The sequence below is a fragment of the Erithacus rubecula genome (assembly GCF_903797595.1).
Source record: "Erithacus rubecula genome assembly, chromosome: 15".
Classification (NCBI taxonomy): Eukaryota; Metazoa; Chordata; class Aves; order Passeriformes; family Muscicapidae; genus Erithacus; species Erithacus rubecula.
Window position 1 is genome coordinate 15,469,148 of NC_136667.1, and position 22,747 is coordinate 15,491,894.

At 55.4% G+C, this 22,747-nt stretch overlaps 5 protein-coding genes across 5 annotated transcripts in view; 2 read left to right on the forward strand and 3 right to left on the reverse strand.

Annotated features, from left to right (window-relative positions):
• Positions 1-4,431, forward strand: part of DRP2 (dystrophin related protein 2) — a 29,293-nt gene extending 24,862 nt beyond the window's left edge. Inside the window, exons 18-24 of the mRNA XM_079318759.1 lie at positions 166-231; positions 928-993; positions 1,270-1,413; positions 2,001-2,238; positions 2,375-2,495; positions 2,642-2,728; positions 3,464-4,431. Coding sequence (XP_079174885.1) covers positions 166-231; positions 928-993; positions 1,270-1,413; positions 2,001-2,238; positions 2,375-2,495; positions 2,642-2,728; positions 3,464-3,483 — 742 coding nt within the window. The 3' untranslated portion in view covers positions 3,484-4,431. The remainder of the gene's footprint in view (positions 1-165; positions 232-927; positions 994-1,269; positions 1,414-2,000; positions 2,239-2,374; positions 2,496-2,641; positions 2,729-3,463) is intronic.
• Positions 4,432-6,540: 2,109 nt separating this feature from the next.
• Positions 6,541-10,192, reverse strand: LOC306808196 (uncharacterized protein; the record flags this gene model as incomplete). The annotated part of the gene is made up of 7 exons (XM_079318496.1): positions 9,926-10,192; positions 9,151-9,330; positions 8,780-8,968; positions 8,528-8,704; positions 8,279-8,420; positions 7,083-7,865; positions 6,541-7,046 (listed from the first exon to the last, which is right to left on the reverse strand). Exons 1-7 carry the CDS (start codon positions 10,019-10,021, stop codon positions 6,541-6,543), a joined length of 2,073 nt encoding a protein of 690 aa, XP_079174622.1. The 5' UTR covers positions 10,022-10,192.
• Positions 10,193-10,502: 310 nt separating this feature from the next.
• TAF7L (TATA-box binding protein associated factor 7 like) lies at positions 10,503-16,061 on the reverse strand. Its single transcript, XM_079319088.1, has 11 exons — positions 15,844-16,061; positions 14,872-14,950; positions 14,591-14,724; positions 14,116-14,242; positions 13,859-13,917; positions 12,790-12,862; positions 12,281-12,397; positions 11,991-12,179; positions 11,778-11,890; positions 11,451-11,510; positions 10,503-10,923 (listed from the first exon to the last, which is right to left on the reverse strand). Exons 1-11 carry the CDS (start codon positions 15,907-15,909, stop codon positions 10,879-10,881), a joined length of 1,062 nt encoding a protein of 353 aa, XP_079175214.1. The 5' UTR covers positions 15,910-16,061; the 3' UTR covers positions 10,503-10,878.
• A 104-nt stretch (positions 16,062-16,165) lies between these two features.
• LOC306808595 (magnesium transporter NIPA2-like) lies at positions 16,166-20,500 on the forward strand. Its single transcript, XM_079319307.1, has 5 exons — positions 16,166-16,355; positions 16,450-16,506; positions 17,940-18,030; positions 18,177-18,337; positions 19,247-20,500. The coding sequence occupies exons 1-5, from the start codon at positions 16,238-16,240 to the stop codon at positions 19,870-19,872; spliced, it is 1,053 nt and encodes a 350-aa protein (XP_079175433.1). The 5' UTR covers positions 16,166-16,237; the 3' UTR covers positions 19,873-20,500.
• Positions 20,501-21,372: 872 nt separating this feature from the next.
• TIMM8A (translocase of inner mitochondrial membrane 8A) lies at positions 21,373-22,702 on the reverse strand. Its single transcript, XM_079319308.1, has 2 exons — positions 22,491-22,702; positions 21,373-22,176 (listed from the first exon to the last, which is right to left on the reverse strand). The coding sequence occupies exons 1-2, from the start codon at positions 22,608-22,610 to the stop codon at positions 22,015-22,017; spliced, it is 282 nt and encodes a 93-aa protein (XP_079175434.1). The 5' UTR covers positions 22,611-22,702; the 3' UTR covers positions 21,373-22,014.
• Between the last annotated feature and the right edge of the window lie 45 nt (positions 22,703-22,747).

Consider the following 22,747-nt stretch of genomic DNA (forward strand, 5'->3'; position numbering starts at 1 on the left):
AGGGCTCCTGGGGGAGGGCTGGAGGAGCACTTGCTCTGGGGATCTGACACCTGTTCTGGAAGGCACAGAGGTTTCAGTATCCCTCTCCAGTCCCTCTCTGGCTCTTCTCAGCCAGGTGAGGTCGGTCTCTGCCAGGCCCTGCTGATCAGTGTGCATCTCTTGCAGCCCAGCATCCTCCCCGATGTTGCCACATGCTGACACACACTCCCGGATCGAGCACTTTGCCAGCAGGTACCAGCCAGGCTCTGCTGTCCTGCTGGGGCACGGGGCATGCTGATGTGTGTGGAGGGGATTTGGGGTAGGTGCATAGTCACAGACCTCTCCATCTGCCCCAGCATGCTGCAGAGGCAGCAGATCTGCCTGGGAAGGGACTGATGCTGTGGAAATTGGCAGCAAAGACCATGCATTTGATAGCAGATGTCTTGGTGATGCAGCAAACTCTATGTCCTGCTCTTGCAGCATGAGATGCTGGAGGGATTCTCAGCAGGCACATCCCTCAGTGTCTTGCTCTGTTCTATGTCCTCACCAGAGCTGTTTGCCAGCTTCTCACTCCTGCTGTCTTGTGGATTGTAGTGCCTCTGCCCTCACTGTGAAGACACAAGGGGTACAGGGAGTTTGTACTTGTAGCTCAGGTCCTAGGCTGGAGCTGGAATCCTTACACTCTTTCCTTTGCTTGTGAGAGAGGAGGCTGAGCTGACTGCACAGCAGCAGCTCTTTATTCTAGAAACTTACACCCAGAGCAGCAGTGTATTTTGGTTTTTAAAAAGGCAAAATTCTCTAGAGCCTGTGCAGAGGGGCAGACTCGTGCTGGCCAGGTGGGAGACCCTGCCAGAGAGGAATCTTGCAGGGGCTGCTGCAAGTAGGGTACACTGAGCAGACATTTAGGCTGTTTCTGGTCATATCTCAACCTTTTTCTCTTTCCTCCAGGCTTGCAGAGATGGAAAGTCAGAATTGTTCCTTCTTCAGCGATAGCCTGTCCCCTGATGACAGCCTGTGAGTTGTCCTTTCCTTTCTCCTCACCTCCTGATGAGTCAGGGCTCCTGAGGCTCTATCCATGCCTAGCCAGAAATGTTTTCCTTCCCAGTTCCATTGAGTGAGAGGCTCTTGGGCACTCCCAGCTACCAGGGATGCTGAGCCCCTTCTGAGCTCTAGGCCTGGAGCAGCCAGGAGCTCCCCTATGAAACTGCCTTGCTCCATGCTGTCCTTCCCCAAGCACACACAAATCCCATGACTTTCCTAAGGAAGGTGTTTCTCCCCCTGCTGGAACAGGGACGAGGACCAGTACCTGCTGCGCCATTCCAGCCCCATCACTGACAGAGAGCCTGGGGGCAGCCAGCAGCCTCCAGGAAGCCTCACCATGGATGACAAGGGAGAGCTGGAGAGAGTGCTGGCCCACTTAGAGGATGAAAACAGGTAGAGACATGGACCACTCTGAACGTAGGGAGGGGAAGGGAGTGAAGGAGCCTTGTAGAGCTCAGAGTGGAGCCAGGGGTTGCTGCTGGGTCTGGAGGAGGGGATTGCAGATGCTGAGAGGGCAGTTTTGGAGGATGGCTCAGCTGAGCACTAAAACTCAGTGAGGGTGTGCTCTCCAAGGAAGGACTTTATCCCCCAAAATATTCCTTCCTACATACACAGAACCTGTTCCCTCCTGAACCCCAAACGGGTTGAAGTGAGCCCAGGGCACTCTGTCTTTCTTGTCCCTGAGCCCCTCATGAACAGTGATGTTGCTGCTCACACAGGGTGAGGTCTAGGCAGGGCACACTAGCTCAGGAGGAGGTGATGCTCTCCCTGCCTTTGTTTTCAGCCTCTTGGGAAGTGGTTGCATATTTGTGAAGCCCCTGTGTGGGGTAGAACCATTCTGCAGTGCAGCATCCTGGCCCTTGAGCTTCACAATCAGCAAAGCTTTGTCTGAGTCTGGGCCATCCCCAGTGTGCAGCTCCGGGTGTTTCCAGCAGTCTGTAGGAAGGATTGAGGGGATGCTGAGCTGGGCTGTCCTGCAGGATCCTCCAGGGAGAGCTGAGACGTTTGAGGTGGCAGCATGATGAGGCAGTGGAGTCTCCAAGCTTGGCTGCAGGCTCTCCTGAGTCAGTGCAGGACCCGCGCAACGACGAGCTGCTGGCAGAAGCGCGAATCCTCCGGCAGCACAAGAGCCGCCTGGAGACACGGATGCAGATCCTGGAGGACCACAACAAGCAGCTGGAGTCACAGCTGCACAGGCTGAGGGAGCTGTTGCTGCAGGTACCCTCAGAGCAAGGGTAGGGTGGGCTTTGCCACAGCAGAGCTGTGGCAGTGGCACAAAGGGGGTGGGCAGAGCAGGGGAAGCCAAGGACAGAGGATCATGACAACCTTCTGGCAACAACTCTTCTCACTCCAGCCTCCAGCAGAGTCAGAAGGCAATGGTTCAGCAGCCTCTTCCTTGGCTTCATCTCCACATCAGTCAGAAGGCAGCCAGGCAAAGGAGAAGGAGCACAACACCCCTGACACTGAAACTGCGGGTGAGTTTTGGGCTTGGGCTGAGCTCCTGGCCTTGCTCCCCTGTCTCCATGCTGCAGGGAGCTGCCTGCACCCTGCTATCCTGCAGAGATGCTGGCAGTCAGGTGGATGTCCAGAGAGCCTTTTTATTTCCTCCTGCCCACAGCAGATGAGGTGGAAGCCAAAACCCAGGAAGTCAGCATGTGCCTGGAAGACATCATGGAGAAGCTGCGGAGCGCCTTCCCCAACTCTCGAGGTACTTGAGTGAAATCCTCCTTTAGTGCTCCCTCAGGTGAGGCTTTCCCCACAGAGCCCTGCCCCATCCCAGCTTCCCTGCGACAGCTGATGACCCACAGTGCTTCAGGCAAGAGCTTTGCTGCTGCAGTGCTGCTGGGACAGGTGTGTGGCCTGGGAATGGAGGAGGAGGAGGAGGTTTCACACCTGCAAGGAGAGGCAATCCCAGCTGGCAAGAGCACAGACCAAACAGATCCCTGTGATGAGCTGCAAGGCATCCTCCTGCCCTGCTCAGGACCCTGCACCCCACACGAGGATGGACAGATCTGCCAGCACCACCTGCAGTGACAGCTTTGAGCCACCTCCTGGCTTCATCCCTGCCCAGACCTCTCACCAGTGGGCTGGTTAGATGGAAGCAGTGGTTCAGGCTCTGCTGGCTGCTCATGGACATCTCTTCCCAGCAGGGATGGAGACTGGGGGATGTGTGTGTGGATGGCACTCTGCTCACTCAGTGGGTTTGGTGTCGGTCATTCTGCTCTTTCCCTCTGTGCTCCAGTGCAGGAGCAGCACTTGGTCTCTTGCCCAGGCTGCCAGAGGGAGACATTGCTTGGTGGCAGCACTAAGATAAGATCTGCCCATGCAGACTCTTGTCCACTTTCTGCCATCCCTGAGCAGGCTCCTCCTGGCTCTGCAGCAGCCCCATTCTAACCAGGTGGCTCTGAGTCCTGTTTTCCTGACCTGTCTATTTCTCTTCCAGGTATGACCTCCCTTATCTAACACCTCCTGTGAGCCAGAGGCTTTTCCTAACCAGCTACCTGGCTGCTTTCCTCCCCCTCTCTCCCTGCCATGCTCCCTGTGCTGCAGACCTCACACAGACTCCCTTTGAGCTGGTGGTGCAGGATGCTTGCCAGCTCCAGAAGATCTCAGGGGATTGTAGGTCATGCAGGAGTGGGACTGTGGGCTCCCCAGGAGGCTGGTTTGGTTGCTCAGTCACAGTGCCCAAGCCTGGGTGGGATGGTTCAGAAGAAAGAACTGAAGCCATGAGAACTGCCAGTCTCCCCTGGCACCCCCGGGCTGCTGCCTTTGCCTGTAGCCCTTGGGGGGTGCACAGCTCAGCATCCCACTCCTCATTTGTGCCCAGGAGCCTCCAGGTTTGTGGGCACCAAAACACTCCTGGAGCCACACAATTTTTAAAATAACTCTTTATAACAGTAACCAGCTGCCAGCCTTATAGTTTGAACTCTGCCACCCAAGGCTCTGCAGCCAGCCAGGCACATACCACCAGGAGAGAGTCTGTGAGGTTTATGGAGTAGGGATTGAGTCCATGTTAGAGCTTCAGCCCAACTAGTAGCCTTATATTGAGAGGGTCTTTATAACAGAGCCTTATTGTTTAATTTGCATATATTTCTATGTATTATATATATATACTGTACTTAAATACTCTCATGGACTCACTCTATTAAACTCAAATAACTTCAGTGTATCTGCCCTTCACTTTCAGACCAGCCCAGCTCCTGCTCCCAGGGGAAGCAGCACCTTCCCTGTTGCTGGAGCTGCCTTTCAGGGCTGCTGTGAGGGAGCTCAGTGGGGGCTGAACCCACAGCAGCTTCTTCATCCTGCCTGGTTTCCTGGGGATCTGTGCCTTTGCCAGGGTGCAGAGAGCCTGTCCTGCCCAGACCCAGCTCCACCCCTGGGGAGCCTCAGCTCCTGCAGGGAGGGGTTTCTCCAGCCCTTGGTCTGACCCAAGGTGGGCAGCAGGACAGTCACCTCCTTGGTGCCCCCAGGGAGCAGCTGCCCTGCTGCTGTCCCCAGCTTTGAGCTGAGCTGGGGGCTGGAGGCCCTTGTTGAAGCAGGTCCATGGGGCAGGGCAGGGAGGCTGTTCTGCCAGCTGGAAGGGCAGCTTGGGGATGGTGGCTCCTGGTCCCCAGGGGTCCCTCGGGCTGGCTGTCTTGTGCTGTGTTATGTCGAGAAAAGGGCAGAGTCAGGTGCTGCAGGGTAACCCAGAGCAGGGCTGTGATGGCCCTGGTGCTCTGGGGCCACAGGTTGTGGAGAGATGAGAGGCTTGAGCCCTCGAGGCAGGGCAGGGCTGCACACTGGGGTGAAACATCCGATTTAAACAGGGGTGCAAGGACAAAGCCAGGGCTGTTGCTGCTGGCTGGGACAGGACTCGGTGCTGAACTGTCCGGGGAGGTTGTGACCAGGGCAGGGTGCCAGCCCCAGGCTGTGGGCTTGGCTCTGGGCTGTTGGCAGCAGTGCCCACACCAAGGACAAGGCAGTGTGAGCCTTACAGGGCTATTCAGCATGTAGTGCTCCAGTGTCTTCTGGCAGCAGCGTGGGTGGCTGTCCTTGCTGTCCCCTGTCTCGGCCAGGTGAGTGGCAGGAGGGCAGAGTGGTGGCATTAGGGTGGCTTTGGGCATGCTGTGTCAGGCTGAGGGTGAGAGGGACCACAGGCCAGCCTGTGAGAACCAGCTGGACCCCTCTGTTATCCCAGGGGCAGGATGGGAGCAGCGTGGGGAGCAGCAGAGTGAGGCTTGGCCTGAGGGTGTGGTCAGGAGTATCCAGCCATGGGGGGCACTGGAGGAAGAAAAGGGCAGGATGAGGACAGAGCTGCTGGCCCCAGTGCCAGGTGTGGGGAGCAGAGGTGGCCAGGTTGGGTGCTTGGGCTGTGTTTGGGAGCCAGGATGTGCCAGGGAGGGGAGCAGGCTGGCTAATGCTCTGGTAACCATGTACTGTGGTGCTGCTGTCCTCCCTGCTTTGTGGCATCTCTGCTCTGGAAAGAGAATAAATTTGTATTTATACTGAGACCTGGATCAGTGTTCTGGCCTCTTCTATCCGTGCACCTCGGCTGAGTCAGCTCCTGTTGCTGTGTCACCCTGACAGTGCTTGTGCAGGACTGCTGGGACACAGCCTGCACTGTGCCACCCTGGCTGTCCACACCACTCCAGGCAGAACAGGAGCTGTGAGCAGAGCCCCAGGATCCCCAGACACAGGTGTGTCCCCCAGCCACCATCTTCATCCTCTTCCAACAAGGTCTGCCCGGGCCATGTGGCTGCCTGAGGGCTGGGACAGTCCCTCTTTCTCACCCAGGAACTCTGACTGTAGGAAACCTTTCAGCCCCAGCAAGAGGTAGACAGCAGTGGGATGCTGGGCAGGAAAGGCAGTCCTCTCATTCCTTTCTGTTTGGAGCTCCATGAAGTTTTCAGTGCCCAGAGGTGTTTGGGTGCCTCAGTCTGCCCATTGTGCCTTTGTGGCACGACAAGGAATTCAGAATAGTTCAGGTAAGGCCAGGGGCTCTTGGGCTCTCTCCACTGCCCAGACTTGGCTGATGGTGAAGCCTGCCCAGGACAGACAGTTTTTGGGCTGGACCTGCTCTCACCCTGCCTGGAAGGGTTGGCAGTGTTGGGAAAATCCCTACACGGTGCCTGCAGGGAAGTTTGGGGATGCTCACACAGGAGAGATTCAGGAGCTTAGGAGGGTAAAATGCTTAAATGCAGCCTCCTTAACCCACCCCCCCTCTAGAGCAGAACAAACTGCCCATCCCTGTGCCACGGGCTCTGGGGCAAGGTGGGAGGTGTGGAATGGCATCAGGGAAGCTGGTCACGTTCAGGAACAAACCCAGCCCATGGTGCCAGGGAAGAGCTTTTATTTGTGAGCCAGCAGGGCTCGGTGGCGCCCGGCTGAAAGGGGCTGGAGCCCAGCAGTCGGGCAGGGTGGCACAGCCCTGTCCCCGTGGCACTGCTGGGCAGGGCCAGCCCCAGAAGCCCTGCTGCCAGTGCTGTGCCTCTTTGGCAGTAACTGGCAGCTGTTCCCCCAGGCAGGGGTAACTGGCCCTGCTCAGGGCTGCTCTTTGCTGGGCTGCTCCAGGGGTGCAGCACCCCCTTCTCTGGCTGCTGTGGGGCACAGGGGTATTTTTGCCCCTCCACCCCACTCCTCACCTTCCCCAGGGGAGAAGCCTTCTGAGGGGATGTTGCCTTCCCTAGCATTTTCTTGTCCACTGCCTGCTCCCTGCTCCCTGCAGCTCACCTCTTCCAGAGCCTCTCCAGATGTTCCATCCTCCAGCCCTGGGGGCCCCTCAGCTGGACCCAGATGTGGGGCTCTCTTTGGCTGAGCCTGGGCCTCACTCCCTGTGCCAGCTCCCTCTGCTCCACTGGCTTTTTGCTCCAACCCCTGCACTAGCTCTGCTGCCTTTGTCTCCCCTATTGCCCCACATTTCTCTGCTTCAGGCTTTTCTATTTTTGCTGGTAAACACTCTTTCTCTTTGTCCTCCACTTTCCCTTTCACTACTGCCTCCTCCTCCCTCTCCTCTTCTTTGTTTTCTTCTTCCTTTTTTTCTTCCTCTTCTTCTTCCTTTTCCTCTTCTTTCTCTACTTCTTCACCCTCTTTTAATTTCTCTTCTTCCTCTGCTCCCCTCTCCTTCTCCTCCCTCTCCCCTTTGTCTTCCTTTTCTTCCTTGTCTACCTCCTTCTCCTCATTATCCTCCTTCAATTTTCCATCTTCTTCCTCTGCCCCCCTCTCCACCTTTTCCTCTTTGCTCTCCTCTTTTTCTTCCTTTTCTTCCTCTTTCTTCTCCTCTTCCTCGTCCTCTTCTTCCTCTTCCCTCTCTTCCTCCTCTTCCCTCTCCTCCTCTTTCTCATCTTCCTCCTCTGTTCCCAGACTCTCTGGCTCTGCCCCACAGGTGCCCAGGTTTTCTTCTTCCCCCACTCCTTTCCAATCCTTCCTTTCTGTCTCTTCTCCTACAGGCTCTCCCCGGGCTTCTTCTCCTCCTGGTGCCGCCCCTTCCCCCCCAGCCCTGGGGGTCCCTTGTTCTGCCTGGGGAGCCCTGGGTTGTTCTGTCCCTTCAGTCTCAGCCCCCTGCTCCCCCTGCCCAGGGGTCTCCCGGACCCCAGCCTCACCCTGAGGTGCCCCATCACCCATATCCCTGCTCTCCCGCCCCTCCCGCGCCTTCACACCCTGGGATGACTGGAAGAGACCCTGGTAGCGTTTCCTGTCCTCCACGTGCTTCTTCCTCATCCTCTCCCCCAGCTGCTTCAGCTCCTTCTTCACGGCGGCCGCCATGGAGGGGTCGAGGTGAGCCACGCGCTGGAAATCCTCCCGCGCCTCCCTCTCGTTCCACACGGCAGCGTGGGCCTTGGCCCGCTTGAAATAGGCCTTGGCATTGTCTGCCAGGACAGAAGAGCCCTCAGTGGGGGTCCTGCAGCTGAGGGCCACCAGCCACAGGGGCTGGGGACACTGGGGACCAGGGGATGTGAAGCACATGGAGGTGGAGTGTGGGGTGGGCACTCCTGTAGGGAGGGCAGGGGGGCCTGGCTGTGCACTGCCATGTGAGCAACAGGGCACAGGGAGTGCAGGGGTCATGGTGGGAAGGGGAAGGATGGTGTGGTGGCTGGGGGGACATTGTGGGCACAGGAAACCAGTGCCACGAGCACTGTCATGGGCAGGGCAAACTGGGACGCAGGTGACACAGGGGCTGGCAGAGGGACACAGGATGAGCGTTGTCACGGATGGGGGATTTGGAGGATGGAGTCCCTGGGAGCCGTGGGCACAGCAGGGGTGGGATGCAGGGCACAGGTACCGTTGTGCTTCTGGAGAAGCTCCGTGGTGTGCTCCAACACCTCGTAGTACTCGCCCAGCTCCAGCTGGCACTGGCAGTAGTTGAGCACCAGCGGTGTGACCAGGCTCTCCAGCTTCAGCCAGCCATCCTCCCACGGCTTCTCCTGCCCCACGAGCAACCCAAGCCACATGGCTGTGTGCATCCCGCCGGGCACCCAAGGCTGACAGGGGGTGGCCCAGGCAGGGCTGGGGAGGTGCTGGTGCTGCTCACCTTGGCCTGCAGGTTCCTGAGGCAGATGACGGCCTCCTGGTACTTGGCGGCCGCCTGTGCAAACTCCCTGCGCAGGACCAGGCGGTTCCCCTCGCTGTGCAGCACGGGCACTGCTGCCAGCTTCTCCTCCTTGCTCATGGCCCAGGTGTCACGCTTGTAGGCTGAGGGATCCTCCACCTGCACGGGCAGGAGGAGCTGAGCTGGCTGCCCCAGCTGTTCCCGCTCTGGCAGCCATCCCGCCGGCCCCCTTACCCGGAACAGCTCCATGATGAAGATGAGGGGCTGTGGCGTCCGCTGCAGCTCGTCCAGGTCCTCGTAGCCCGTGCTGTGGTAGTCAAACATGTTGCCCATGCCACAGCGGTGCTTCTGGCCTTCCAGGGGGTCCCGTCCCTCCGCGATCCTCCGCATGCCCCTGGAGACCAGGGCATACATGCCCGTGTGCTGCAAGGAGGGGACCAGCCCACTCAGCCCTGGGGGCCGTCTGCACCCCCTTCTCTGGGGCAGCCCTCCAGTGACACCCTGTGTGTGCACCAGACAAGGCCAGAGCATCTCTGGGATGCATGGTCCTGTGTCCTGGCTCTGCAGGAAGGACGGAAGAGGGCATCTATGGGCCCCTCACTCACAATGGTGTCACACCAGAACTCTGCCACCTCCCCAATCCTCATGGAGCTGAGCAGCGTCTCCCAGATCTCCAGCTTGAACATCTTGCCCACGATGATCTCCATGGGCACGCCAGCCTCCCGGCTGTCATCGATCACCGTCCGCTCAAAGTCATCCTTCAGCGTCTGGAAGTGGAAGGTGAACTGCCCCAGAGAGAGCCCAGGGTGAGACTCCCCTCAGCAGCCACGGTGACCTCAGCTGTGGTGTCCAGCCTGCTCCCAGCACTGTGCTGATCTGGCTGGCAGCTCTCCCTCCACAGCAGGAGATTGTGCCTCTTGCCCACTTGAGACAGTAAGCAGATGGTCAGTGTCTTAACATCCATCCATGCTATGGCTTGCTTCTCCCTATGGATCCCCCTTCATTACCCAGTGCAGAGTGCTCTCACAGAGTGCACCAGGATCTGGTGGAACCCACAGTAATCAGAGTCTGGAGAATATCCCAGGAACAACCCATTGGCACATCTCACTCTAGCTTGGCACATGGCAGGAAAGGCAGATCCCAATGGGGGATCTAACAGCACCAGGGGGAGGTAGTGCCACAGGCCCAGTGAAAGGTGAGGACATGGGCACTGCCAGCAGTCACTGTGAGAAACGTGGCTGCCTGTGCCCAAACCAGCCCCTCCTGCACCCCTGTTGTGATGGCTCACTCTTCCCCAGACCTGGAGTGAACCATAATGGGCAGGGGTGTCAAACCCACTCCCTCTCCCAGGGCTCTGGAGGAACAACCCAGACAATTTACCTTGCTCCCATCCTGCAGCTTTGGCAGCTCTCCTTGACCTCCATGTAGAATCTTCTTTTTGACCCCTTCCACATTCAGCAGGTAGGTTTCCTCCATGCTCACAGACCAACGTACCAGCACGCTCTGGCTCTTCTAGAGCTCCACGTCTTCCTCAGGTGTCTCTTTCTTGACTATGTGGACATACACATCATCTTCCAGGGCTCCTGCTGACCTTCTGCTTTCTGTGCTGGGGACAGAGCCTTCCTCCCCTGCCCTTGGGCTGTGAGAGGGGTGTTCCCTCCTAGCACACACTCACTGAAGCCCCCAGTGTCCTCCGCTGCTTTCTGTAACCACCCTTCTAATCCTCTTCCCACCCTGTCAGGTTAATCTGGGATTTGCCTGCATAGTCTGTGAGGAATTACAGGAACCCCCTGATCAGGAGGGCCTTGTTCCTCCCACCGAGTGACAGCACTTTTGACCTAAATCCACAAAGACCACTTTGGGGAAGAAGCCCAGCAGTGCCCCACCAGAGGTGCCCAGACATGGCTCCCTGCCAGGGGCTGTGTGGTTGGGAGACCACAAAGGAACAGACCAGGGGTGAAAATGAAACTTTATTAACAGAGTTTGGTTTGCAGATAGAAGCATACCTCAAACACAAGAACAAACTCTTACCAGGCCACAGCCCATCAAGCCTAAGACTCAGTAGGATGCAGAAACCAGCACTGTGCTGTCCTGGGGAGAGACAGCCAGTGCTGACTATTTACAGTAAATCCGTTGTTTTGGCTGCTCTCACAGGCTCTTTAGCTCCACCAGCCAAACCCAGCACAGTGGATGTGAAATCAGCTCTGGATATGGACCCTCTACCACTGCCAGCAGCACATGTGGCAGCAGAAGTATGCAACTAAAGCCAAGACTTCAGCGTGGCAGGTGACCACCACTTCCAGCTCTGCTCTCAAAGACACCAGGCCCACTCCTCACTTCTCCATGAGGGACTCCAGCTGCTCCTGCAGGGATGCCATCTGGGAAGAGGGAGTGAAATGTTACAGTCAGGCACATCTGGGACCCCAGGCAGCCCCAGCATTTCTGTGTTCTTGCCTATATTCTACCCACACCAGTGCCTGCTCTCCCTGTGTGTTGCCTGGAGCTGTGTTGGGCTCCTCTGGCACAGAACTGGCACTGCCCACAGGGATCTGAGAGTGAGAACTTCCTACCTTGGCACCTGGCTGGAACAGAGCTGCCCAGGCAGGAAATCTCCCACAACCCTACAGCCACTGCTAACAGGTTTGTGCTCTGTTTTACCCCAGGCAGCAATCCTGCAGCTCTGGACTGCTGACTGGACATGTTTTGGCTCCTCCAGAAGGAAGGCTGCAGTCAACCCAACTTGGGAAGCTTCATGGAACTATAGATGAGGAACAGCCCCACCTGAGCTGTAACACTGGAGCTCACAGCTGCTGCTGTGGTGGAAGACTTGGGGAATTCTCTCAGGCCAAGCCTAGAACAATGCTGTGCCCCAGTACCTCCTGCTCCACTGTGGGAGTTTCCTCACCTGCTGCTTCTCTCGCTCTTCTTGCTGCTTGAACTCATCCAGCACAGCCTGGAGACGGGTCTGCAGGTACAAACATGGAGACCACAGTTACCAGTGTGTTCTCAAGGAAATGGGTGCTGATACAACGTGTCAAATGCAGTGACAACACCCTCCTATCTCCTCCAGTTTCACAGATGACTCTGCCTCCACGGGGAAATGCTGGAGTGTGTACAGCCACAACTATTTTCAACCCAGCAGGCAAAGGCTCCTGGCCTCTCCAAATCTGCCTGCTGAATCTAATGGTGAGCCAGTTAAGCACGCTTGAAGAGACCCCAGGAGAGATCTCACCTTGAGGGCAAGGTTCTCCACTTTCATGATGAGATCTTCCTGGCGCTTCCTCCTGTCTTGAGTTTCCTGGAGTTTACTTTTCAGGTTGTCAATCTGTTTCTGGATGCCCATGGCTGGAAGGGAGAGTGAGCTCAGACCCAGAGCAGCAGCAGAGCTGGGAAGCACAGCCTGCCTGGCCTCCCAACAATTCTGCCATGCTCTGCTGGCACTCACCAATCTGGTTGGACCCCTCATTCTCCTGCTGCTGCCCATCAGACTCATTCAGCTTGTCCTGCAGTTGTCTCTCCAAGTCTTCCTCAGTGTCCATGATGTTCAGGTCTTCATCATCGTGATGATCCCTCTCATCTTCATCCTCGCTGCTGCTGCTGATATCATTAAATATCTCCCGCAGTTCATCGTGTTCTAGGTGGGGGCAAAAGAGTTAAAACACAGCTGATGACTTGCCAGTGGCCTTTGCCTGCCAGGGACCACATCTAGAAATAAAACAGCCTTCCCCACTGCACCTGAGGAGCCATGGCCTTGCTTGTGGCCCGACATCCCTGGGGAGGAGATGTCCAGGCTGGTGAGTGAACCATGGTTGTCCACTTCTTTTGTTTCATCTTCAGCAATGACTTCCCAGCCTGACAGCAGGGACAGGTGGGTCAAGGGAAAAAGAGGAACTTGGAAGATGCAGTTGTGATTGAAGAGGTTTAAAATGGCAGATTACTTCCACTCCAACCAGTCTGGCCTTGGATGGATACCCAGGATGAAACATCCCAGACCTTTGTTCTGATGACACCTCCTCTACTATTTCAGTTCCTTCTCAGTACAACAGTCCACAAGAAAGGTCACCTTGAGGGAACAATAAGCTTTGAACATGGCAAAGATGATGCTCCAAAGCTTCAGTGCCTCTTGTGTGTTCATCTCCCAGTGTCCCACACCCATGCAAAGCCCAGCTTGTTCTTTCCAGAACCCCCAGGTCACACACACGTCCTGTCCTACCCTTGAGCTTTTCTCCCCACTAAAAGGATACGGACACTGACAGCCTCAGCATCGGTGCTCAGGAGACGCTTCACCTCTTTTTCCACATCAGGAGATTCAATATACTGGGCCAGAGAGGGGAAACAGAACAGAGACACTGTTAAATGCTTTGTGCATGCTGCCTTCAACTCTGGACAGAGCACTCTTTCAAGGCTTTCTTATCCTCTAATTTCTGCTCAGAATTTGCTCATATTTTAATTATGAAGTAATTTGTGCACAGCACCCCCCCAAAAAAACAATCCATCTTTTTTGTACCTAGGTAGATTGAGTGCTCTCACTTTTCTGCTTATACTACATATTTTGTAAGACTTTCTGTGTCTATGCAGAAAGTCCTTGAGGTGTTGACGGTCAACTCAACTCAACTCAATTCAACTCCTTCCCATCCCACTCAAAAGAAGGTTTCATTTATCACTTTTAAATTAGTCCAGAATTTTACTGCAGCGGTATCAAATCTCTCCTGTGGGCTACAAGAACGTCTCAAGTAATTTGTTTCCCAAATGTCATGCAAAATCACACTCAACCCTGTTCTCAGAAACTGCAAAGGAGAGAAGAACAAGTCTTCCCAGCCTCAGGGTGCTGCATCTCCCCAACACCTTGCCTGGCTTGTGCATATGCACAGAGACAGTGTCTGAGCTCCATCTGTTGTCACTCCCCCAGCTGAAATGACAGTGGTACTATTTGGGGAAGGGAATGGGCCATGCATAAAGAGAAGATTTAAGCTGGGAAAGCAGAATGAGTGAAGCCTCATTTCCATGTGAGTCTCTCTTCCTTTCTTCTCTATGAGCAGGAGGAGATGTGGTGTGGCAAGGCAGCCACAGGAATGAGGTTCAGTAGTCTGCACAGAGGATCTTCCCCTCAGGAGCATCTTGGAAAATACAGAGGAAGCACCCAAAGAAATGTTTAAATCTACTATCCTACCCTCACTCTTTTTTCAGGCAAGGAAAAGTGAACAAATGTTGAGAAAACACAGGACTTCTGGACCAATCACAGCCACAGCTCTAATCTCTCTGCCCTCCTAGCCCTTGGGTATTTCATCTGCATCTGGGTGAGAAGCAACTCACCTTTTTCTTGGCTGTCTTCCGGAACCGCCGCTTCCGAACGTTTTTCAGGGGAAGAGTGACTGTGATAAAGGGAACAGATTCCATGTGTCAGGCAGATGGCCCGGTGAGAGAAGCACGTGCCAGAAGGGAGAAGATCCCTTCTGCAACAGAGAGAGCTGTGGAAAGGAGCAGCAGCACTGCCAGTACCTGGCAGCTGTGAGCACCCTGCTCAGATGCAGGGTACTGGGGTGGAGGGGCTTGGCACAGCCTCTACTCACTGCCATGGTTCCATATGAACTTCTTCTCTCTGTCCTTGTCCTTCTTCTTGTTTGCCTTGGGGTCAGTGGCCACAGTTTGCTCTTCCAAAGGTGGGTAGAGATCACCATCCACGGTGCAAACAAGCATCTGGAATCCCCATATGAACACCAGGATGTGAAAGAACAGTGAGTGCCCACGGCATGTTGTGAGCCAAAGGGATTCAGGGTCACAGAGTGTGGGAAACACAGTTGCATCCCCTGCTCAGCTGGATACAGCAGCAGTTAAACTGTTCCCAAGGGCAATCCCATTTCACACTTCAGGAATGAGGTTTCTGAACTCCAAAGGGAATGGGGAATTTTAAACTGCTAATACTGTGAGATACAAGAATTGGGTATGTTATAATGGGTGTCAAGTTGCCCAAAGTGTACAAGGCTTTTCCTGGAGTGGGGAGCAATGAACTAAGGTGTTGGTGCAGGCTAGAAAGACAGCTCATACCTGGCAAATATCTGCTGTCTTGTAGAAGGTTTTCTTGTCAATGGTCTTTAAGCTCTCGATGATGCAGGGCAGATCCACCAGCTTGGCTGCCAGCGGCACCCGGTCCACACGGACAATGCCATGGCGCCCGTCCGCTGGGGAGAACCAGGGGACACATCACTGCTGAGGCTCAGCACAGCCCTGGGCAGCAGGGACTCCACAGGACAACACATGCAAGTGGCACAGCTTCACCTGTGCACAGGCAGAGGTGCCTGGACTGTGCCCTGGTCCTGCTCACTCACCGTGCAGCTCAATGGTGAGCCTGTCCTTCAGGTTGACATTCCCGGACTGGACTGCTCGCCGCACAGTCGAGGCATATTCCTGAGAAGGGAGTTCTTCAGGAGTGGGTGTGCTTCCTCCAAGAAAGGCTCCTGCCCAACCCACCCAGCTTTAAACAACCTGCCATCCAATGCTGGACAGCAACTGAAGACCCAGGGTGAACAGCACCTTCCTCCCAACACCACGTTAACCCCGTGGCTCTGCTGCTCCTACACCCCTGGCACGACACAGGTGTGACAGTGGTGTGACACCTCCCAGAGCTCCACAGCACTGTGAGCAGTTAGAGCTGCCCTCACCAAGCCCTTGTGGTCTCAGCAGGACACAGTCTCACAGAACCCCAGAATAACTGGGGTCGGAAGAAGAGATCATCCAGTCCAGCAGGGTCACCTGAAGGAGGTGATACGTGTACACATCCAGGTGGGTGTCTCCAGAAAAGGAGATTCCACAACCTCCCTACAGCTGTTTCAGTGCCCTGCCACTCTCAATGGAAAGTTCTTCCTCATGGTGAAGGGGAACTTGTGCTTTAGTTTATCATCCTGCCGCTGGGCACCAGAAAAACAGTCTCAGCTTCAAGCACCTAACAAACAGCAACGAGGGCACCTATGCCACCGCAGCTAAAGGGTCAGTACTTGTTAAATCTCTACCCTTACAGAAAATTCCTCCCAAACCCTCTAGGTTGTGTCTGAGCCTGCTGCTCTGAGTGGCAGGAGCACGTCCCTAGGAAAGGCCGTGGAAAATCCGTTCAGAAGGGTGGGAATGGATCCAAAGCACCCAGCCTGCTTCCACATCCCTTCCCAGCCCCGCAGCTTCCCCACTGCCCTGTTAACCCCCTCCTCGCAGGCAGGGCTGGCCGGCAAGCCGGGCTGAGCCCGCTGTGACCCGGCGGGGCCAGACCGAGCCCGCTGTGACCCGGCGGGGCCGGACAGAGCCCTTACCGGCGGCAGCCGCAGCACGAACTGGCTCTCGAGCTCGTGCGGAGCATCGTCCTTGCCCTTGCTCATCCCGCCTCCTCCGGCCGTGCCACCAACCCGCCGTCACCTCACCCTCGGGCAGGCTCCTGCAGGGAGACCCCAGCACGGCTGCCAGAGCCGGCGGAGCCCCCCCCGGCCCCGCTCCGGTTCCGCTCCGGTTCCGCCCGCCCCGCGGAAGCCGAGCCCGGCGCACCGCCCCTTCCGCTCCGTCCGCGTTCCTGCCCCGCTCCGTCCCCGTTCCTGCCCCGCTCCAGTCCCACTCTATCCGCACTCCGTCCCGGTTCCCGTTCCGCTCTATCTCCGCTCCGTCCCCGCTCCGTCCCCGTCCCAGCCGCGCTCCGTGCCCGCTCCGCTGGCCATGGGGCCCGGGTTCGGCGCGGGGCTGGGGCTGGCCCTGGCCTCCAGCGCCTTCATCGGCAGCAGCTTCGTGCTGAAGAAGAAGGGGCTGCTGCGGCTGTGCGGCCGCGCCAGGGCAGGTACGGCTCTGCTCCCGCCGCCTCCCCCGGCGCTCGGGACGGGAATTCTGTTTGGCTTCATGCGAGGTTTCTCCTTTGTTTCCTCCGCACTCAGGGCAAGGAGGGCACGCGTACCTGCGAGAGTGGCTTTGGTGGGCAGGGCTGCTGTGCAGTAAGTACCGCGCTCAGACTGGGGTAAGGCACACTTATTATGGGGTCGGTTTGGTTGGTGGAGTCCCTAAAGATCATCTCCAACCCGCTCCCGTAGGAATACCCCCTATCCCAGGTTGCTGCAAGCGCCGTCCAGCCTGCCCTTGGACACTTCCCGGGATGGGGCAGCCACAGCTTCTCTGGGCAGCCTGTGCCAGGGCCTCCCCACCTTCACAGGGAAGAATTTCTTTCTGGTATCTTAACCTACTCTAAGTTTCAACCCATTCCCCCCTGTCCTATCACTACATATCCTTGTAAAAAGTCTCTCTCCCTCTTTCTTGTAGGCTCTCTTTGCATACTTGTCATGAAAATTAATCCACAAATACGAGAGGTTTATGTCCAAAAAAGAAACAGGGGAGTCCTTTCTGCTTTATTTGAATAAAGGGAGAGACCATGGGGCATTCCCCTGGGATCTCTCAGATTTTTGAAGGATGCAGCCTCCCTTTTTATCCTATTTTCCCAGAACGCTTGATACCTGAGATTCCCCTCTAATGTATAACCCTTCATTTTAATTTTTAATTCTTACACAATTCATATTTTTCCCCATTGGTTCTTTCATCTTCTAATATCCAATTTAATTCATCAGCAAGCCTACAGTTTGTTTGTAAAGGCAAATATCTTTTTCCATTCATCAATTAGTGGAATCCATCTCATTGTTTCTTTTATCTCAGTGCCAGCCTTATCTACCAGCAGATCCACAGTTTGTAAAGACAAATCTGACATTCCTGTCATACTGGAAGACCACAATTGGGTCACTCCAGAGCCTTCCCTTTTAAGAGTGTGTTCCAGTCACTTTCATGTTTTGTTATTACCATTTTTGTTTGACTGCTTGAGTTTTATCCAAGTTTCTGATGATGATGTTGATCTCATTGTAACTAAGCTATTCTAAAGTCTCATGCATTACCAAGTTTCTCTGCTAAGCAGGAGCTGAGGAGCTGGTTTAACTGGGTTGGGTTAAATGCTTCTGAAGTGGCCTGCCCTGAGGATGTGGTGATAATGGCACATCCAGCACCGTGTACAGCAATTTCAGCAGCTTTACTTCACACTTCCCAATGTTAAGAACCAACTGTAACTGATTTACCCATTAAAAAGCTGTAAAAGCTGTTCCAGGAAAAGGACAGATGCCTTTCAGCTTTATGGAAATGATGAAAATATTTTCCTGTGGTTGCTGCTCACTGTAGAGGCACACATGGCTAAGGATCACTGAACCCTCTCCTCCCAAGAGAACCTGTCTGGGGCTTCTGCTTGTTCTTGCTGCTGCTGTTCTTCCCTGGTTGCTCAACATACCTCAGAGAAACAGCATGCTCAGGAGGAAACAGGCTTTTCTGACTACACTCCAACCTGTATTATGGTGAATTGCTGCCACTTTGATGCTCACAGGAGTTTCTCTTGCAGTGGGAGTTGGAGAAGCTGCAAATTTCGCTGCCTATGCCTTTGCCCCTGCAACACTGGTAACTCCACTGGGTGCTCTGAGTGTCCTTGTTAGGTAAGCAGCCTCAGAAACAGCCTCAGAAACAGCCTCACTTCACCTGCCAGCCCTTAGGGATGGCAGTTGCTCTGCTGTCTTCCCTCAGGGATCCATTTCTTGTCCTTATTGGTTTTGGATGGTTTGGGTTTTTTTGGCTTTTTCAGTGCAATTCTGTCTTCCATCTTCCTGAATGAGCAGCTGAATGTTCATGGGAAGATTGGCTGCATGCTGAGTATCCTGGGCTCCACTGTGATGGTGATCCATGCTCCACAGGAAGAAGAGGTTTCCAGCCTGGAGTCAATGGCAGAGAAGCTGAAAGATCCAGGTACTAAAATAAAAGGATTCCTGTTGACTTCAGCTAATGACAGTAGAAGATGGGGTACAAATTGGATAGATTGGAAAGGGCTGAACTAAATGGTAATTGAGCTGCACACCCCACTGGAATCATTAATAGCTCCCAAGTAGGATGTTTTTTTTTACTGTCTGTGAGGTATAGATGCAAAAAGTGAGGAGCAGGGAAATGAGGTGTCAGCAGAAGGGAGTGGCCTGTGGCAGTGCCAGGAATTGCAGAGGAATTCCTGTTCATAAGCTGGTAATGGTGTGACTGAGAGAAGACGGAGGAGAAAATCTAGGCAGAAGAATTCAAAGTAAAAGTATTCAAGAAGTTATGCCCAAGGTCAGGTAGTACTGGTATTTATGTTAGAGGATGAATCAAGTCACAAGGATGTGATGTTGGCAACAGTACAAATGGCAGAATAAGCCAAAAAAGATGGAGGAAGGAAGCTTAAAGAGAAGAGCAAGGTGGAGTAACAGGTAGAGTTGGTGCTCATTAGGGGGAGCACTGGCAGGGCATTCCTGTGATGTGGCACTTTCCTTTATATCCCACCAGTCTGCAGAGTTCAGCCATGGCTTCCCAAGCCTTCTGTCACCTTCCTGGGCTCCTGCTGGACTGGTCAAAAGCTGCCCAGCTCTGTCACTGCTGTGGAGCCTGACTGTGCCCCTGCCCCTCCCAGCAGACTGTATCCCCAACAGCCTGACTTGTGATCACACTGTAATGAGCTGTTGTCTCTGCAGCACTGCTCAAGCTTTCCAACCCTGTTCCCTTCAGATGGAGGCCTGAAATGCTGATGGGGCAGTTACCTGCCTCTCCTCCATCTCTACTTGCTGTTCAGTCAGATCTGTCACTGGTGCTGCTGTGTTCTGATGGGAGTTCTTGAATTTTTCTTTCTCCAAGGATTCATTGCATTTGCTGTGTGTGTCCTGGTGAGCTCCCTTCTGCTCATCTTTGTGGCTGGACCCCGTTATGGACAGAGCAACGTCCTGGTTTATGTTTTGGTCTGCTCTGCCATTGGCTCACTGTCCGTATCCTGTGTCAAAGGCCTGGGGATTGCCCTGAAAGAGTTGTTCTCTGGGAAGCCAGTCCTGAAGGAACCCCTGGGCTGGGTGCTCCTGGTGTGCCTGGTGATCTGCATCAGCACCCAGATCAACTATCTGAACAAAGCCCTGGACATTTTCAACACCTCTGTGGTCACACCCATCTACTACGTGCTCTTCACCACAGCAGTCATGATGTGCTCAGCCATCCTCTTCAAGGAGTGGCAGCACATGGTGCTGGACAACATCATCGGCTCCATCAGCGGCTTCCTCACCATCGTGTCTGGCATCTTCCTCCTGCACGCCTTCAGGGACCTGCCCTTCACCCCCACCCTGCTGCCCCTCTTCCTGCAGCCAGGCAAGGCAGACCCACACCCACCCTGGAGCACTGCAGACAGACATCAGTCCTGTCAGCACCAGCCTCTGCTGCCCTCGGAGGACAAGGGCTCTCAGAGTGCAGAGGAGGAGGAGGAAGAGGAGGAGTGAAAGCAGGAGGGAGCGTCTGAACTGCTGGTTTCCAGCTCCCACTGCCAAGGCTGAACTTGCTGCTGCAGGAGCTGAGTTACCCTCTGCCTGCCCCAGGCACCACCACGCTGCCAGGGCCAGCAGCCTCCTGTGGCTGCAGAGGAGCCCTGGGAACTGCCCAGTTCCTGGCACCCTGTTCTTTATGTGAAGAATCGATCTGCCCTCATCAAGACTCATGCCTCAGCTGTGCAGAGAGCCCTGCAGCACTAACACAGTGCTAACCCTGACTCTGTGGCAGATCACACATTTGGGGAGGCTCATGCTGTTTTTTAAAACCAGAATTAACAGTTACAGAATGATCTAACACGGTGCTAAGGTTACGCAGAGAGAAGACGGATGTCTGGCTTTAAAGGTGACATACAGAGAGTATTAATGCAAAAATTCCTCTGTCAAGTACTTGGTTTTGCTCACTCTGCTAGAATTTATTTACAGATTCACATCCAAAAACAGAATACAGCCCAAACTGGGAAACTTCAGTGGTGCTGCCACATGCTGCTGTGGCTCTTACAGAGGGACCTCTTCATGCAACATCTGCTGTGCAGGTTGATGAAGCTTCCTGTATTCTATTAAAAACTGATCTGTTCAGTTACCAAGTGGTTAGTGATACATTTATACCAAGAGCTGGGTGAACTCTGGAAGGCATGGAGGATCACAGGGGTAGGAATAACTGTGAGTGCTCCAAACTCAAGTTATGACAGGAGGGGGAATCACCTACTCTGGGAACCTTAGCTGTTGAGGTATGTTTCCTGACAGATAACTAGACAGCTGTGTCCTCACTGACATGGGTTTACATCTGCAATAGCTGCTGAACACATCCTGAGCTTGTTCCCAGGAAGGCTGCTGGCTACAAGCCACCCACGTTAGGAGCTCCCTCGCTCTGTACAGCAGTCCCTGCAGTGGAGTGTGTGCAGAACTGCTTTACCAGGCTACTGTGTGGAGCTCCAGACCACTGTCACTGTCACTCCAGGCTTCCCAGAGCCCTGCAGCATATGAGCACTGCTGAAATGCTGCTGCCTTCCCAGAGAGCTGATCAGTAGTTGGTTGTCTTTTTTTAGTTTGAAGCTCCTCTTTGTGTCCTGGGGCAGAGGTCCAGAGGACACACCCACAGGCCTCCCACCAGTGACCTCCACAGGTGAAGGTGCACCAGGTTATAAAGCAGCTGGTTAGTTATTCCTTGCATTTAGTCTCTCTAAAGAAACGATTCTCCAGGACAGCAGGAGCTGTTAACCCTTTGGGGAAGAAGAGGAAAGGCCAGAGCCTCTCCCAGAAACAAGTTTGATTCATGAAACCAAATTAATTAACAAATCAGGATTCATAAAAGGCCTTCTAGCCAGAAGACAGTTATGCCCCCTTCCTACTAATTTTGCCATAAATAGGATCACTGGGAAGGAGGGGGAGTGACAAGAAGGCCAGGTTTTCCATTCTCAGCAATGATCTATCTGAAAAAATGAGAATCTCATATTAAAAATTGACCCAGTTAATATTTATTACATTTACCCAGGGAAAGCAGTTAATGGAGCAAGTCAGCATCGACAGAGTTGTGCTGCAGTGTGAAAATTGGTCACTTGGCCATATGAATGATTTACCTAGGGAAGCCTGGAAGGATTTTCCAGCAGTAGCACTGCCTGGGATGATCACTGTTCCCAACATGCTCTTGTTGCTCAGGGTGCCTGTCCCAGCCTGCAGAGCACAGCAGCGATGGTGCCCGGGGGCAGGGAAGGATGTGCCCAGGAGGGCTGGTTTGTGCAGCACTGATTAAGGCAGCGACCGCGGGCTGGCCTCACCCAGAGCAGAGCTTCCCATCAGAGCTGGGAGTATCCGAAAAACGAGCATCAGCAGCCCTCTGCTCAGCCGAGGGGGCACATTCCAAACGCTCCCTGCATGGCACCGGGGTCCCGGCGCAAAGCTGGCACGGGGAGCAGCACATCACCCCCACCCGGAGCGTCCTTGTGTCTGTTGTGGGCTCTCATCTGGCTGCAACTTCCCCGAGACTGGCATTTAATTAAATCCTAACCCCCCTCCCCCGAGCTGCTCCTGGCTCCCTCGGGCAGCGGAGCGACCGGGAGCGGGCGTGGGCGAGGGCCTGGCGGGGCTGGGTCCGGCTCAGTCGGACAGGCTCTCCGAGAAGGCCGACTTGGACTTCTGCGTCTGCTCCAGCCGGTTCAGGATGAACTGGCTCGTGTCGATGAAGCGCTCCACGCAGTTGACGAAGCACGTCTCAGCCCGGCTGTCCAGCTTGGGGCCCGGCTTGTCCATGCACTTCTCCTGCACACAGCGGGGTCCCGTTGGTCCCGGGGCACCGCTACCGAGCCCCCACCCCGCACCGGGGCCGTGCCCCCGGGCATCGCCAGCCCCCCCATGGGGATCCCGGTCCTCCCGGGCCCCTCACCCCTCGGGACCCCTCCCGGAGAGCCGCCCCCTCCCGCCCTGTGCTCACCGGAGCTGGGGCTGCTCCCACGGCGGCTCCATCTAGTCCCCATCAGCCTCCTCCCCCCGGGGCACAAAGGGCCTCCCAGCCCGCCTTGCCCCACCATCGGCACCGGGTCACCGGAGCCGGCGGCCCTGCCCGCCGCCCGTACCCAGCACAGCTCGGTCATCTGGTGCACCAGCTGCTGGAAGCGCTGCTTCTGCGTCTCCACCTCGATGAAGCGCTGGAGCTGGGGGTCGGCCCCGCCCAGCCCGGCGGACGGCGCGTCCATGGCGCTCCCGGAGTGCCCCCGCTCCCTCCCGGTGCCGCCGCGCCGCGACCTTCACGTGCGGCCGGTGCCGCGCCCGCCCCTTCCGCCCGCGCCGCGCGCGCGCGCCCGCCCGCCGCGCGCCCCCTGCCGGCGGGGCG

Coding starts and splice junctions, on each gene's coding strand:
- TAF7L (XM_079319088.1), bottom strand. CDS start 15,909: ATGAGCAAGGGCAAGGACGATGCTCCGCACGAGCTCGAGAGCCAGTTC. Junction 14,725..14,871: donor GCTCACCATTGAGCTGCACG/GTGAGTGAGCAG, acceptor GGTTCTCCCCAG/CGGACGGGCGCCATGGCATT. Junction 11,511..11,777: donor TGGAGAACCTTGCCCTCAAG/GTGAGATCTCTC, acceptor TTGTACCTGCAG/ACCCGTCTCCAGGCTGTGCT.
- LOC306808595 (XM_079319307.1), top strand. CDS start 16,238: ATGGGGCCCGGGTTCGGCGCGGGGCTGGGGCTGGCCCTGGCCTCCAGC. Junction 16,507..17,939: donor GTGGGCAGGGCTGCTGTGCA/GTAAGTACCGCG, acceptor TTTCTCTTGCAG/TGGGAGTTGGAGAAGCTGCA. Junction 18,338..19,246: donor AGAGAAGCTGAAAGATCCAG/GTACTAAAATAA, acceptor TCTTTCTCCAAG/GATTCATTGCATTTGCTGTG.
- TIMM8A (XM_079319308.1), bottom strand. CDS start 22,610: ATGGACGCGCCGTCCGCCGGGCTGGGCGGGGCCGACCCCCAGCTCCAG. Junction 22,177..22,490: donor AGATGACCGAGCTGTGCTGG/GTACGGGCGGCG, acceptor CGCTGTGTGCAG/GAGAAGTGCATGGACAAGCC.